Source organism: Lepidothrix coronata, unplaced genomic scaffold, assembly GCF_001604755.1.
Source record: "Lepidothrix coronata isolate B3197 unplaced genomic scaffold, Lepidothrix_coronata-1.0 Scaffold53, whole genome shotgun sequence".
NCBI lineage: Eukaryota > Metazoa > Chordata > Aves > Passeriformes > Pipridae > Lepidothrix > Lepidothrix coronata.
In genome coordinates this window covers 3,511,746-3,525,137 of record NW_016690233.1, presented here as the reverse complement: position 1 = coordinate 3,525,137, position 13,392 = coordinate 3,511,746, and the positions used below count along the sequence as shown (strand labels likewise).

General features: G+C 36.3%; 1 protein-coding gene across 2 annotated transcripts in view; it reads left to right on the top strand.

Moving 5' to 3' along the window:
- The first annotated feature begins 242 nt into the window (after window positions 1–242).
- The window catches only part of CNTN5 (contactin 5), a 320,159-nt gene continuing 307,009 nt past the window's right edge, over window positions 243–13,392 (top strand). For both annotated transcript variants that reach the window (XM_017816074.1, XM_017816073.1), the window contains exon 1: window positions 243–368. In XM_017816074.1, coding sequence (XP_017671563.1) covers window positions 314–368 — 55 coding nt within the window. In that variant the 5' untranslated portion in view covers window positions 243–313. The remainder of the gene's footprint in view (window positions 369–13,392) is intronic.

The following is a 13,392-nucleotide window of genomic DNA, read 5'->3' as shown; positions in this document are numbered from 1 at the left end:
AAACATATATATATATATCTCCAAAGCACTACCACAGACATTTGAGCTATTAACACCGGTAACTATTGGAAAAAGATCCCTCTGAGTATCTGTCAGGATACCTGCCCCTGTCCATAGAGAGTTCTTTGGAACTAGAACTTTTAATTGCATTAGGACCAGGTTTGTCTCTTGAATTATCTGTCGTATTATTGAGAGATACTTTTAATTTTCCTAACAAGGACTTGTCTTTTCCCACTAGGCTAAGCTTTAATGAAGAAACATCAGCATTGCTAACAACTGCACAAAGAGGGACAGAAGACCTTTGTGACCAAGGATGTGGTTGTCATGGAAACTGTTGCTGTTTCTGTCACTCACTGGCTGTCTTTCAGGTAAATCAAAACAAAACCAAGAAAACTCTGTTTATCATTTCAAGGCTCTTAGCCGCAAACAGAAATAGGAAGATGTAAACCCACGCCAGAGAAGATCAACATCATTATGAAAACCATTTGCCTGAGTGTAACAACCGAATCTTAAGGCAAAGGAAGCACTTAAGATTTGAAAATGTTCATTGGTCAAAAGGAAAAACAAAAGTTAGAGGGTCCGTAAACAATCAGAGAGTTTTATTAGTAAATTACACAAAATTACACACTTGGCATGGAAATTGGTATGTTAGCCCCTGACCTACTATATAGGCACATGACAGTGGGTTTTGGATAAACTGCTAGGGTGAAGGGAAAAGAGAAATGAAAGGGGTTGATTAAAAAGGGAGAGATGAAATAAAGAAAGAAAAAAAGAGAGGGGAAAAGAGGTCACCAGCCACCACTCCAGCATTGATCCAGCTGATGGGATGCCAATCCTGGTTTCAGTGGCAATCCAGCTGATAAGCGGCAACCCACCTGTGTCAGTCCAGCTGATGAGGTGTCCAGGGGGACTGCCTGAGCCTAAAGAGTACCTTTTTATGGACAAGTTTCTCTGCCCTGGGGACAGGTTTCTTGCTTTTTATGCTAAATAGTTGTCATCCACAGTCTGTTCTTCTAGGCCTTTCTGTAAATGAGTCAGAGAACTTTGGGGATCTTTGGTGGTCCCAATCCTACCTAATAGTCCATGCCCACTTCCTTCCAATCATTTCTGTGCTTGCACTGTACTTTATTGTGTTCTTTCCCACGGAAAAATGCTGCCCTATCTCCACCTGGCTCCCCTTCTCCAACCAAATCTTGATCTTTCACATGTTGTTTTAATACCAATAGTCCTTAGTTATTACCAACAATTCTTGTCAGTTGTTACTAACAGTACTTGTTTGGCTTCACAGCCATCTGGTTATTGGTGTTTGAGACACTCATTAGCCCCTTGTGTTCTGGGAGCTGAAAGCTCAAAAGGATCTTACTTTGGACCGTTGTTTGTAGGGTTGTTAGAGTCTTTAGTACACACCAACCCCTCATAATCAAGAGCTTGAGGGGTGTCATTTAATATCACTGTTTATAGGGTTGTGTGTTTTAGTCATAGTAATTTTCCATCCTGGCCATAATTCAACTCGGTAACTGTCTTTGAAGTTTCAGCAACAGAAATATTATTCTACTTGGGTTGTTATTCATGCAAGAAAAATAAGTTTCCAAGGCTGCTCATTAAAAAAACAGGTGCTCATTAGACAACACTATTTCCTGGGAATAGACGGTCTTTCTGATAAATTGGAGAGAAGCTTAGCCCAGGTGCAGTTTGTCAAGGCCAATCAACATTTCTGAGACCATTCTGTGGCTTAAGGGTAGGTGGGGATGTAACTAAAGTTAGCTTTTCTGGTCTCTACACTGAGTGGTGAAACTGTAAAAATTTAGATTCAGATATTTACAAGTGATGTCCATATACCATTAATTTGTACCTAAATCTGAATAATGATTTAAAGAGAGGACACCTGCATATCTCATTTGAAAAGACAATGACAACTATTACATGTGTAGTAAGTGCATCTCTTACACAAGTTTTTCACGTAGCGTTCCTTAGTTGCCTTAACTTTTGCAAGTAATAAAATGAGTTAACCGATAATCATTTAAGCTTCTCATATGAGAATTTTTGTGATTTGATAGCATATTGTCTCCAATCACTCTATTTTGGCTGCCCCATTTTCTTAATGTTGTTCCTTATAATGCCTCTCAACAGTTGCTAAGCTATTCTCTCTCTTACCAAACTTATTGGTTCTGTGTCATCGCAAGATAAAATTTAATAAAAACTAATGACATAAGACTTTTTTGATTTGTAATAATACTGCGATATTGGACACAGGAATTTAGTAATGGAAAGTGCCTGTGGATATCGACATACATGCTTTGAATGCATACATGAAACAGTCTGATCTAATCTGGTATTACTCATATAGCTTCATTATCTTGTATTGTCTAAATCCATTACTTTCGGACTTTATTTTTTTTATTTGTGTTGGATTCCCAGCCACATTGTCAGTTTGGGTAGTATTTATATTTTTGTGATTCTAGCAGTGATGCCTTACAACCAGCACCCATTAATGTAATTTTTTTTTAATTGAAATTTGAATTTTTATTGCTACAAATTCCAAATACTCTGATGTAAAATTCAAAAGCATTTCAGAAGTTTAAATCTAGAATTTCTTCTTAAGAATTATATCTTCTATCTTGAAATCTTTAAGAGTTAAAAGTCAATGTCTGGCAGAAGGCATTTGTCCTAGTTACAGGGACTGGGACCAGTGTATCACTATGTTGGTATAACCAAAACTATGTATTCTACACCTCCTATGTAATTTCTGATGGACTGTTAATAATGGATCATTTGTAGCAGCTACCCAGGGCACACCTGACACCTCAGGCTACAAGCTGGGTGTTAAAGAGACCCCCAGAGGGGTGTTTCTTTGTCTTCACACTAATAACTGTGATAACAGCTGTGATAACTCCACTCTGGGGAGGCATTAGCACCTTCACAGCCAGTCTGAGGGGTCATCTCTGCTAATGGGCCATACTGGACTGGCATAATAGGCAGCTGCAACACCTAGACCAGTCAAAGGCTCCAAAAATATCCCATGACTCACAGAGTTAAATCACCCATTGTGAAACTCCCTGCCCTGGGGGAGGTACTGGACATTCCAACCTAAGCATATATAATCTTGGGGGTTTGGGACTTCATGTACCACTGGGATCCAGAGGAGGACCAGAAACTCCAACAAGACTGTGACTACCACTCTCAACATGACCATAATTGTTATTTCAACAGGACTGCAACCATCATCTGGAGCAACAGGCTTCCTTTCCTTTTACTTTGCACTGAGGGGGGCCACGTGGTGGTCAGCACAGGGGTTGACAAACACTGTTTTGTTCTTGTCCCAGGGTGTGGGGTTGTACATTTGTCTTTGTGGGTTAAAACCAGTTTTTCTCTATATCATTGTATTTATTGTAATCTTTTTAGTAATTTGTAACTGACTTGTAATGTCTCTTGAGCTAGGTTCATTTCTCCCACTGGTTTACTTTTAAACCAGCACAGCATTATACTGTGAAATTAATGTACCTGAGAGTGCAGTTGGTTTCACATAGTTAATATCTCTTTAACTGCAACTGCTGTTAAAGAGAATACCTGTTTGCTTCAAATAGATTTATCTAACTCTATACAGCACAATAATATGCTGCAAAATCTGTGAGACACATTTAACATGCTTGCAATTCTGCATCCTAAAATTGCATGTACAGGAATGAGGTTCAGCTGTTTGTGAGAGAAATTTTTTAGGTACATACATTAAAATACCATCTTGCAAAGACTTAAAAGCATTAGCAGTGACTAATACAGCACTAAAATGCATAACTACTTTGGAAGTTAAACTGAAAGTCAGTATTTATAGAAGTATTTTATTTAAGTAACGTAATATCTTTAAAACTCTTGCCAGTCATTTAGCACCATATTTAAAACCGACTATTCCTCTAGTCTGTAAATTTGTTACTCATATATGATGGTTTCTAAAGCATTCCTCTTTTTATATTTTGTTTTTAATTTGTGATTCTTTAGGATTTTTATAGGTTTATTCCATATTGCTGCAGCAGATTTAACTTCTGTAAGATATAATTTTTAACCTCAGTGCTTTTTTTCACATGTTGTCAAAGGTAATGTGACAACACATACTTTTTTTCTCATGCGTAAAGATAATTTTGTAATTATTTCATTAATAATAATTATCCATTAGTAAATTTAATGCCATAAGAGCTGAAATTAATCAAATATAACAAAACTGGATTCAAAATAATTTTAAATAGGTCATCAGTGTAACTAGAAATTTACTGTGTTCATACCTTTCACATCTGATTACACCATCCTGCATTTAGAGATGTTTTTATATTACAGCACTGATTAGAAGGTTTGCAACTACTAAGAGTTGTTTCCCACAGCTGATGCAATTCGAGGTAGCCTAGTTTGATGCCTGAATGCACTCTTCTTAACAACAGAGCAATAGATATTGATGGTGTTCCAGTAAGATAAAGTTCATTCAATTTCTGTTGGTTTAGGCTCTGTTAAAATTCAGTACTTCCTTATCCATTAAATCATCAGATCATGGGATCACTCTTAGCAGCAGGTAGTGTTTGGAAGAGAGTACTACGCTGTTGTATTGATTTTGCAGTGGTGAGGGAATCATCTAAGAGAAAACAGATGACCGCTCTAGTTTGTGTGATCCCATTTTTATATCATTTTTATCTTAAGACTGACCCTGGTAGTTTGGATTTTGCTTATGCATGAATGTATGGAAGTGTGCTTAAGCTATGTGGAAAATATTTGACTGGAGATAAAAATTATTATTTTCTGAATGCAAGACAGGACTGAATTATGTCTTAAGTTATTTTAGTGTAAGGAAACTGTGGTCTGGGAGTACAGCTCACAGTTATACACTTAAATTCTCAAAAACTTCACATTTATGAAATCTTGATAATTAACAGATGAAAGGCGGATAATATGTTCCTTATTTTCTTATGGTGTAGTACTGCTCTTCAAGCCAAACTGGAATTGAAGAAGAATTAAGCTGTCGTTTTAGAACTAGAGACTGGCTCACTTCTGAACTGACAGTTGGAAAAAAAACTTGGGTTTTTTTGAAGGGTTTTGGGTTTTTGGGGGTATTTTCCTTCTTCTTCTATGAAACTTTCCTGTAGGGAAAGCCATCAAGCTGTAAGAGAACAGATTATCATGGGAGAACTGTTAATCTGAAATTCGGAGTAGCTTCTGATTTGGTTACAATAACACCCAAAATGAATTCAGAGAAACCCATCTTAAATTAAATCCAAGTTCATCAGAATTAAATCTGGGGGTTTATTCCTAGGGTTTTACTGTCCTGGTTCCACTTTACAGTCTGCTTTTATGTGTATAGTAAAGGCTATTTATTTTTGGTTCACACAAGGAACAGCTAAGCAGAGAACTTTTTCTTTGGTTAGGCTTGCTAAGGTTTTCTTGTACTGATTTCTCAGAGAAACTTAAATTGAGTATTACTGAAAGGCATTACTTTAAAACAGCACTCCCTAACCTTAGCATGAGATAAACAGGTATATCTCTCTGTGTTTCAGAAAGAAAAGTATTTTTAAAACAGAATGAAATGACATCAGATTACTCATGGTAAATAAAAAAATTAAGACTGTGGCTTTTATTTGCAGATGAAAGACACTTGAAAAAAGCTAGTTTAAGATTAAGGCTCCTGTAATTCCTTTTAATAATTATTGCTACCTGTGAAAATATGCTTCAGAATTTAAATAGATGCTAAAGATAGCGTAACAGAGTAAACGGTATTTATAAAGTTCTAATTTTGTTTTAATCTAACACATATTCCATATGCCTTTTTGTTCCCCTGCCCATTTATCTACTTCTGTATTATTACCTGCTGCATGTTAATCAGGTCAAAGTGAGACTCATTTTCTCTGTAAAACTTTATAATTCATGGCATCAATAAAATTATGGGTATAATAAAAGTAATAAGGCTTTGCGAGGTAGAGGTGGTTCCTCTGAGACCCCGCGGTCACTGTTCATAGCATCGAGTCAGTAAACGTTTGTTCTTAAACCTCATCTCTATGTATCATTCATTTCTTTCTACCTAAAATATTCTCACTAGCAAGCAAAACCTCCCTAAAACTAGGCTTTTCTCTGTATCCCTCAGTGAGGTTCTCAAAGTTAATAGCAGCATGACTTTTTCTGGTTTTTTAGTTGTTTGATAGAATATGATATGAATGGAGACTTACAAAAAATACTCTTAAGTAAGAGAGCATATGTGAAACAAACATAAGTGTTCTGTATAGTTTTGACCTACAATTGGCAGTGATTTGAGGTTCTTTCTGTCTTTTATCGTGTCCATCCCTCTCAATCTGGCTACTTGGAGGCTTTTAGGAATTGTCTCTATCATTTGCACTTACAGGCTTCCAAAATGCATCTCAAACCTGCTCAATCTGTGACTTTCAGAGTTAGAGCAGCCAGTGCCAGTATTAAAATTCATAGCCAAAGGTTCATAAACTCATTAACCAAACCATATAAATGTGAATACCACTCTGAGTGCCAAGACTATTTCATGTTTTTATTCTTTCCCTTTTTAGACAGTGTCCTTCCCAATTCAGAGTGGACAGTATACGAAATGTTGTTTCTCTGCCAAATGAACCATGAACACATAAATTACCAGCACTTATCACTGATAAGCCTATACAATTATTCAGCATTCCCCCTACCCCCTGGCCCTGCACTGGCCATGTAACTTTATCACCTTTGATAACTAAGCATAAAAGTTGGGAGACAGAGCTGTAGATAAGTACTAGTGCCTGGGGACTTTCATGCTCTCAGTCTTCCAAGTGAAAATTGAAAACACACTTAAACTTTCTATTGCCTATCCTGAAGTACTGCATTTGCAGATAGTGCAAAGCAAGAAAACAGGTAGCTACAGTCCTGAAATCCAAAGTAGATTGCTGTCCAGAACCTCACTGCTGGATCCGGTGCTTAGTGGAATCAGGGAAAAAAACATTCATCTGCTGAATTATGTACTTGCTATAATTGTCAATCCAGAAGAAGAATGGAAAGGTAAAAATTATTTACTGCTCCAAGAATCCTGAAGCATGTTTGATGTTAAGTATTAAGGATGGGAAAAGTTGTAGGCATGAAAAAAGGCATTTTGAACATGGATGTAAGAAAGAATGCTTGTTTGCACGTCTGTGGGGGTGTTTTTCCCCTATGTTTAAGAATTTCTGGAATTAGTTATTTAGATTTTTATACCTTGATGGGGCGATTTAATTATATTCTTACATGCTGAGATGTGGTATTCAACTTGCAGAATACCAAATATTAGGCAACCACAAGATGCCTTTCTTTTAGCAGGTAAGAAATTGCTGTGCTAGGCCTTTTCAGGGCTAAGATAATAGAAAATGTGAGCAATAGTTAGAATCAGAACAACAATATTGTCATGTATACAAGAATTAAAATAATGTTTGATATTTCATGAAATAACTGTTGTAACATTTCCACTAGTATCAGTGGCATGCTGCAACATATTTTTATTTCCTACCTAAAATACTTTCTCAGTTCACTACACTTAGATTTGGTCATTAAAAAGTTCCTACCTCCTAAAAAGTTCTTATCAGTCTTAAATCTAGCAAACTGGTACTTAGATTATCTCCAATTTGGAACTGGAATGACAAACCAGTTTTTCTTCAGAAAAAAATTGTGATGCCTGCTGAAAGATAGATGCCAGTCATTCTATTGTCACCACAAATCTAGAGAACCTTTAACCTGCACATCTGTCCTCATTTTTGTGTTCTATCTTTTTTGGTGGATAAGTCTTAACGCGACAAACTGTTTAGAGTCATCCTATTGCAGCCTGATGCTTTTAAAATATCTTTTATTTCATGAGATATGATACTAAATCGTGTGTGTTTTACTCATAAAATTACAAAAAAATATGATGAAGCAATGTTTTTTGGTTAACATAATGATTTTACCACTTTGTCTGGGACTTTACACAGAAATATCTACTGATTTCAAAATTACACAATAAGATAATGCCTCTACTACTTCTCTTCATATTTTTTGAATTATATGGAAGATGACATGCCATTGGGATTCAGTCCCAGCATTAGACTCCTGGAGTCTCATTTTGACCTGAAGTCAAAATGTCAATCAGTATTACCGCTTTATGATGGTTTTGCTTAAAGCTTTTAGTCACGCCTCTTGATCTTGGTTAAAATATTAAAGACTAAATCTCTTTTAACTTCAAAACTCCCACATTTGAGTCTAAGGATGCTCTATGTCTATAGTGCTGATGTAATACTTAGCATTTATATTAGAGTACAATAAGGAATAAGTAATTCTGTTTTATTTGAGGTTTTGTCTGATTTTTTAGTTCTTAGAGATTTCAGGCTGCCTGTTTACTTTTATGGGATACTAGAAAGATAATGGGCTAGTAGTAAAACTATTTTGATAAAGCTATGAAAGCATATTTTAAAAGTCCTGCTAGTAGGGAGAAATCTGCTGTTAATCAGTCACAAAGAGCTGGACAAAACAGCAACCATGCAGGCGCAGGTTCATCTTATTTAGTTTATATGTTTAAACTGAAATATCACAGCTAGGAAATAATTAGTTTCCTTCCTATATAGTCAATAGACAGAGATAGGCACTTGCAAAAAGCAGTTAAACCCATCTGCATCTGCATTACTCTCTGGAATTCTGCACTAAAACACACTAACTTCTAACATTAAGGATATGACCTCTTTCAAGTTTTTTTTTGATTAGGGAACACAGAGAGAAAGCATATTTCTGAACAGATATTCAAAACAATGGCAGATACGAAAGAAAAATGTGTCATCCTAAAGTGGTGTATACACTATCCTAAAAAACTATTCCAAAATAGCAATGAAAGATTTGACTGAGGAGAAGTTAACATTTCTGAATGTTGGGTCAGTGAGAAGTGCCCAGACTGTGGATAGACATGAATGCTAATTCATCAGGTCATTTCCTCATCCTGGCTATGGGAAAGCTCAGCGTGGTCAAGCACATTAGGGAAAAAGCTCCCAGCACGGGGTGACAGGAAGAGAACCCTGACCCCAAGCATCTTTCTGGCTTCAGGTGTCTTTAGCAATAACAGCAGGTGGTGTACTGTGTTATTTGTTAGCGAGCATGTTCGGAACTTTATCTTTACATTCAGCACCTCCAGTTAGGTCCTATATGTGGCCAGGCAGTACATCTCTCACGTTACTAAGAGACTTGCACAGTTAATATTTAATAGAGCACGTTGGTTACTAGAACAATCACCCTGTTCTGTTTGATAAATGTTGCTTTTCTTTTTTTACCTCAAAGTAATGTTAACATCTGTAGCCACTGTAAAAAAGGTCACAGAGTCTGTATAGAAACTAACTTAGCATAATCACTAGAACAAACAATCAAACCTGTCTCTCAGCTACATATTAAATGTTTACCTTCAGCCAAAGGTTCAGCTGAATGGGACTGTGGGGGACAGCCTTTCAGCTCTGTGCAGCACATGAAAAAATGGCATCTGCCCGCTAAATGCAGCACTCTGGATCCGCTCGTTTCAATCATAAAGGTTATTTCCTATTGCCAACCAACAAGATGTTGAAAGTAGTCCTTACTACTTTTCCCTGATATTCCACGTCATACTTTTCCAACTACTGCAGTGGGTGACACTTCACCTGAAGTCCTCATCCCTAGGAACCTCTGCTGCTTTCATTCATATTATTGGGAATTCACCAGTTGTAGTACACATAGCAACAGTGACAAGGTTTTTGTAGGACTATTTGTAATAGGTTTGCTAGCAAAAGTAATTAATTCTATGAAGTGGTTATCATTTTCCTTAAGTGTGCTTCTAGACGACCACTTCTCATGATCGGAAGTAATAAAAACAGTAACCCTTGGTCTTAACAAGCAACTGAGCCTGTTTTCTTTTTCTTCCAGTGCCAGAAATGTACAAGGAGTTATTAGCTAATAATACAGAATAATTTTGAGTTTCAAAGCAGCACTAACAATATAACAAGTACATAATAAAATAAGTTATTAACTTCATTTCAAAAAGTCATTAGTGGCTAGCAGAATGTTTCTTAAGAATTGGTCTGGCCTTTTCTAATAGAAATGCAATAAAAAGACAGTGAAACCTTTGAAATTATGACAAATTCATCTTTGAAATTAGATACAGTTTTCTAGTAATGAGGGTAAAAAAATATTGGAGCATCTCTACTAGGAGAGCAGGCAGACATGACAGTGCTTCAAGTTGGAAAGCAAAATTAAATAACTTTAAAAATTTAAAGTTTTATCGAGATTCTAATAGAAATTTTATAGAGAATGTGAGTCAATGTGTGTGTGTGTGTGTGTGTTTTTGTGCCCATACCTGTGTTGAAAGAGAGTAATACTGGGTTGCATTAATTCCACACACACACCCCTACGGCCTTGCCTTTGAGAGCATAGCAAACTCTTTAATGCTCACTTTCCTAGGGATGGTCACAAGTCTCTCAATGTGATACCAAATTGTCAGGCTAGATGTGTTCAGGATTTTTTTCTGGCTTTACTGTCCTACAACCATAGCAAGATAGAAGAATAATCAAATTGTTGGTTCATTTCCAGCCCCATTTCAAGCAATAGCACCTTAGCATTTAGCCCAAGGAATACCACACTGTATGTTAGGATGTTAGGGGGAAAAAAAATCCAAACCAAACAAAGCAACAAATAAACAAAACAAACAAACAAAACCAACACAGCAAAAATAATCAGTAACCGAAACCAGCTGCAAGGAGATTGTATGCATTTATTTCTCATTATTCAATTCCAACATTAGGTAACAAACATTAGAAAACTTCCCTTTGGAAAGACTTCCAGAATTTACTTTTCTTTTATTAAAAGCTATAGTCAAGACTTTTCAAGTGGTATGTTCCAAGTGTGTATGAGGATATCTTCTCTTTCTACTTTGTATGGTCAAATATACTTGGTGACAACAAGAGATTGAACTGACAAACCACAGATCATGGATTTGGGGTAAATGAAACCTCCTTGCCCTTTTAAATGCAAAATACTGATATAGTAAATAACATCATCAAAACTATATGGGAGAAATCAAATTACTACCATGGACTGAAAAAAATTAAAGATGAAAGTAATTGTTTACTTTGGGGAAAAAAAAATCAGAATGTGTAAAAAACACCTTCAGAAATGATCCAGGGAGCCAAACTCATTGCTGTGCTGGAATGAAAAGTCATGTACTTATTAATGTCACAAACTTTCAGCAATTATATGATTTTCCTCCCACAGCTAAGGTCCATAGCTACTATATATCTGATAATTACCTGTGTTGGAGGTAGTGATAGGATAGCCTGTTTCCTTGCAAATATTCTCTTCTACTCCCTAGATGTTAACTATCTTTTTCTTTCAGACTTTCTTCTGAGAGTAGTGGCAGCAGGTTAAAGTCACAGCAATCTTAGCCAATATGAAACTAATACTTGTTGCTTGTGTCACACTTGAAGAAGTCTTTGTGTGTTAAAAGTTATGTGGCTTTTATTCTGTTTGTTTGTTTATCAGTTGATCACATAAAAGGATTTCTTACCATTTGAAAACATGGCACCTTTTTGGAGTCACCCCAAAAAAATAATCCTCGACCCCATTTTTGAGAACATGATTGTCATTTGGAAAAATTACTAAATTATATAAAAATAAAATCTGTCAGTTTCTCCACATGGGAGGCAAGCTGGTGATGTAAAGAGGTCACATATCTTATCAAATAATGAATAAATACGCTTCATATATATGTGACTTCATGAACATAAGTAGCTATGAATGAACCTCTCGCTGTTTCAGACTTAAAGATGCACTTGTCAACTCTATACTGCCTTTGCTTAAATTGGTGTTAGCAGTTAAGTGAGAGCAATTTCTTAACTGTACTGTAACTAAATCTCTTTCTTAAACTGAATGAAAATAAAGTGTGAAAAATAAATCTCTATCCTGTCAGAAAGTATGACATATACATACACTGTTCAGTGCTAAGATGGTGGGAGGCAACTTACTGAGCTCCATACAGCACTGTGACTGGTAACTGCTTTGCTCAGCGGAGTGCTTTAATAGCTAGGGCTTTCCCTATTAAGTGTAGCAGTGTGAAAATGTTGATAATACTGAAGAACTGCAACTTTGGCTTTTATTCATCATGGTTAGCTGTGCTATGTACTGAGGCCACTTCAGTAGTGGTTTTAGTTTACTTCACTGGATTTGTCAACCTTAATGTTAGGTATTCAAGTAGAAAGGCTTTATCTACTATTTTGTTAAATCAGAGTTGGTTTTTAACTGGAATTTTTCTGTGGTTCTGTGTTGGGAGAGTGAGGAGGTTATGCAGGTTTTTAATGTTTTTCTTAGCAGAACTACAATTAACACAGCTCATGAGCTCAGTGGTTAAACAGTTCCTGTACCATTGATGTCCACTGGGGTGTGAGCCCTGTGGGGAGTGTACCATGGCCTGTGTTTCTAGTGTTCGCCCTTAATATGGTGTGCAGCTGTAAAAAGGGAGTGTTGTAGTCATGGCACTTTAGGTAGTGTCAATTTAGCTCGGTACAAAGCTATGGCTCACATACAGCCATTAAGAGTATCATCCTTGCTCAGCACAGAATTGCAAGTGATAGTATTTAAACTCCCTAAACTGTGAATGATAGTGTTCTCATTTTGTCCAGGAAGAAATGTGAAGATAGGCATTCTGATTAAACCTGTGATTTAAGCAAGTTAGGTAAAAAAAGAATAAAGTCTCATCATCTACAAGAGGATGTGGCATCGCTGAAATTTAGCATTGGTTTTTAAAGTGATTAAAAAAGAACAATGGATCACAGAGTCAGCCAATTTCAAAAGAAAAAGATGAGCGTATTCATAAATATCTTCTGGCATTAGCATCAGTGCAAGTTAGCAGTTCTGAACCCCTCCCTAAAGATGCTGCTTTTCTCTAAGTTCTGTGGAAACTACTCTTAAATGAGGTGCTTGATCTAGATGACTAAAGCAAGTGGCGTGAATATTGTTCTATAACACTCAACTGATGTTCACTTGTAATTGAAGCCTTATTCTGTTCAAAAAACTAAAACTGAAAAACCTCTCAAAAATTATTTTAGAATGCAAAACATAAAGTGTAGAATGAAAAGGTGTTGAAATGGCAGAGTACAGAAATGAATGCTTTTTGCCTCATAGCTAATTTTTGCTAAGATATTTTAAAGTAATGTTTGTGATGATATGTTCTAAATCTACATATGCCACAGGTAGGCAACAGGTGAGTAGTGAAATAATTATATTTGCAAGAAGATTACCCCCCCCCCCGACGGTGTCTACCTGTGTTCTGATTTGGTGACATTACCCACCAGGACTTACATGGAACATTACATTTCTGTAGAGTTTACATTTGTACCTACAGTTTACTTTCTATAGTATATCAGA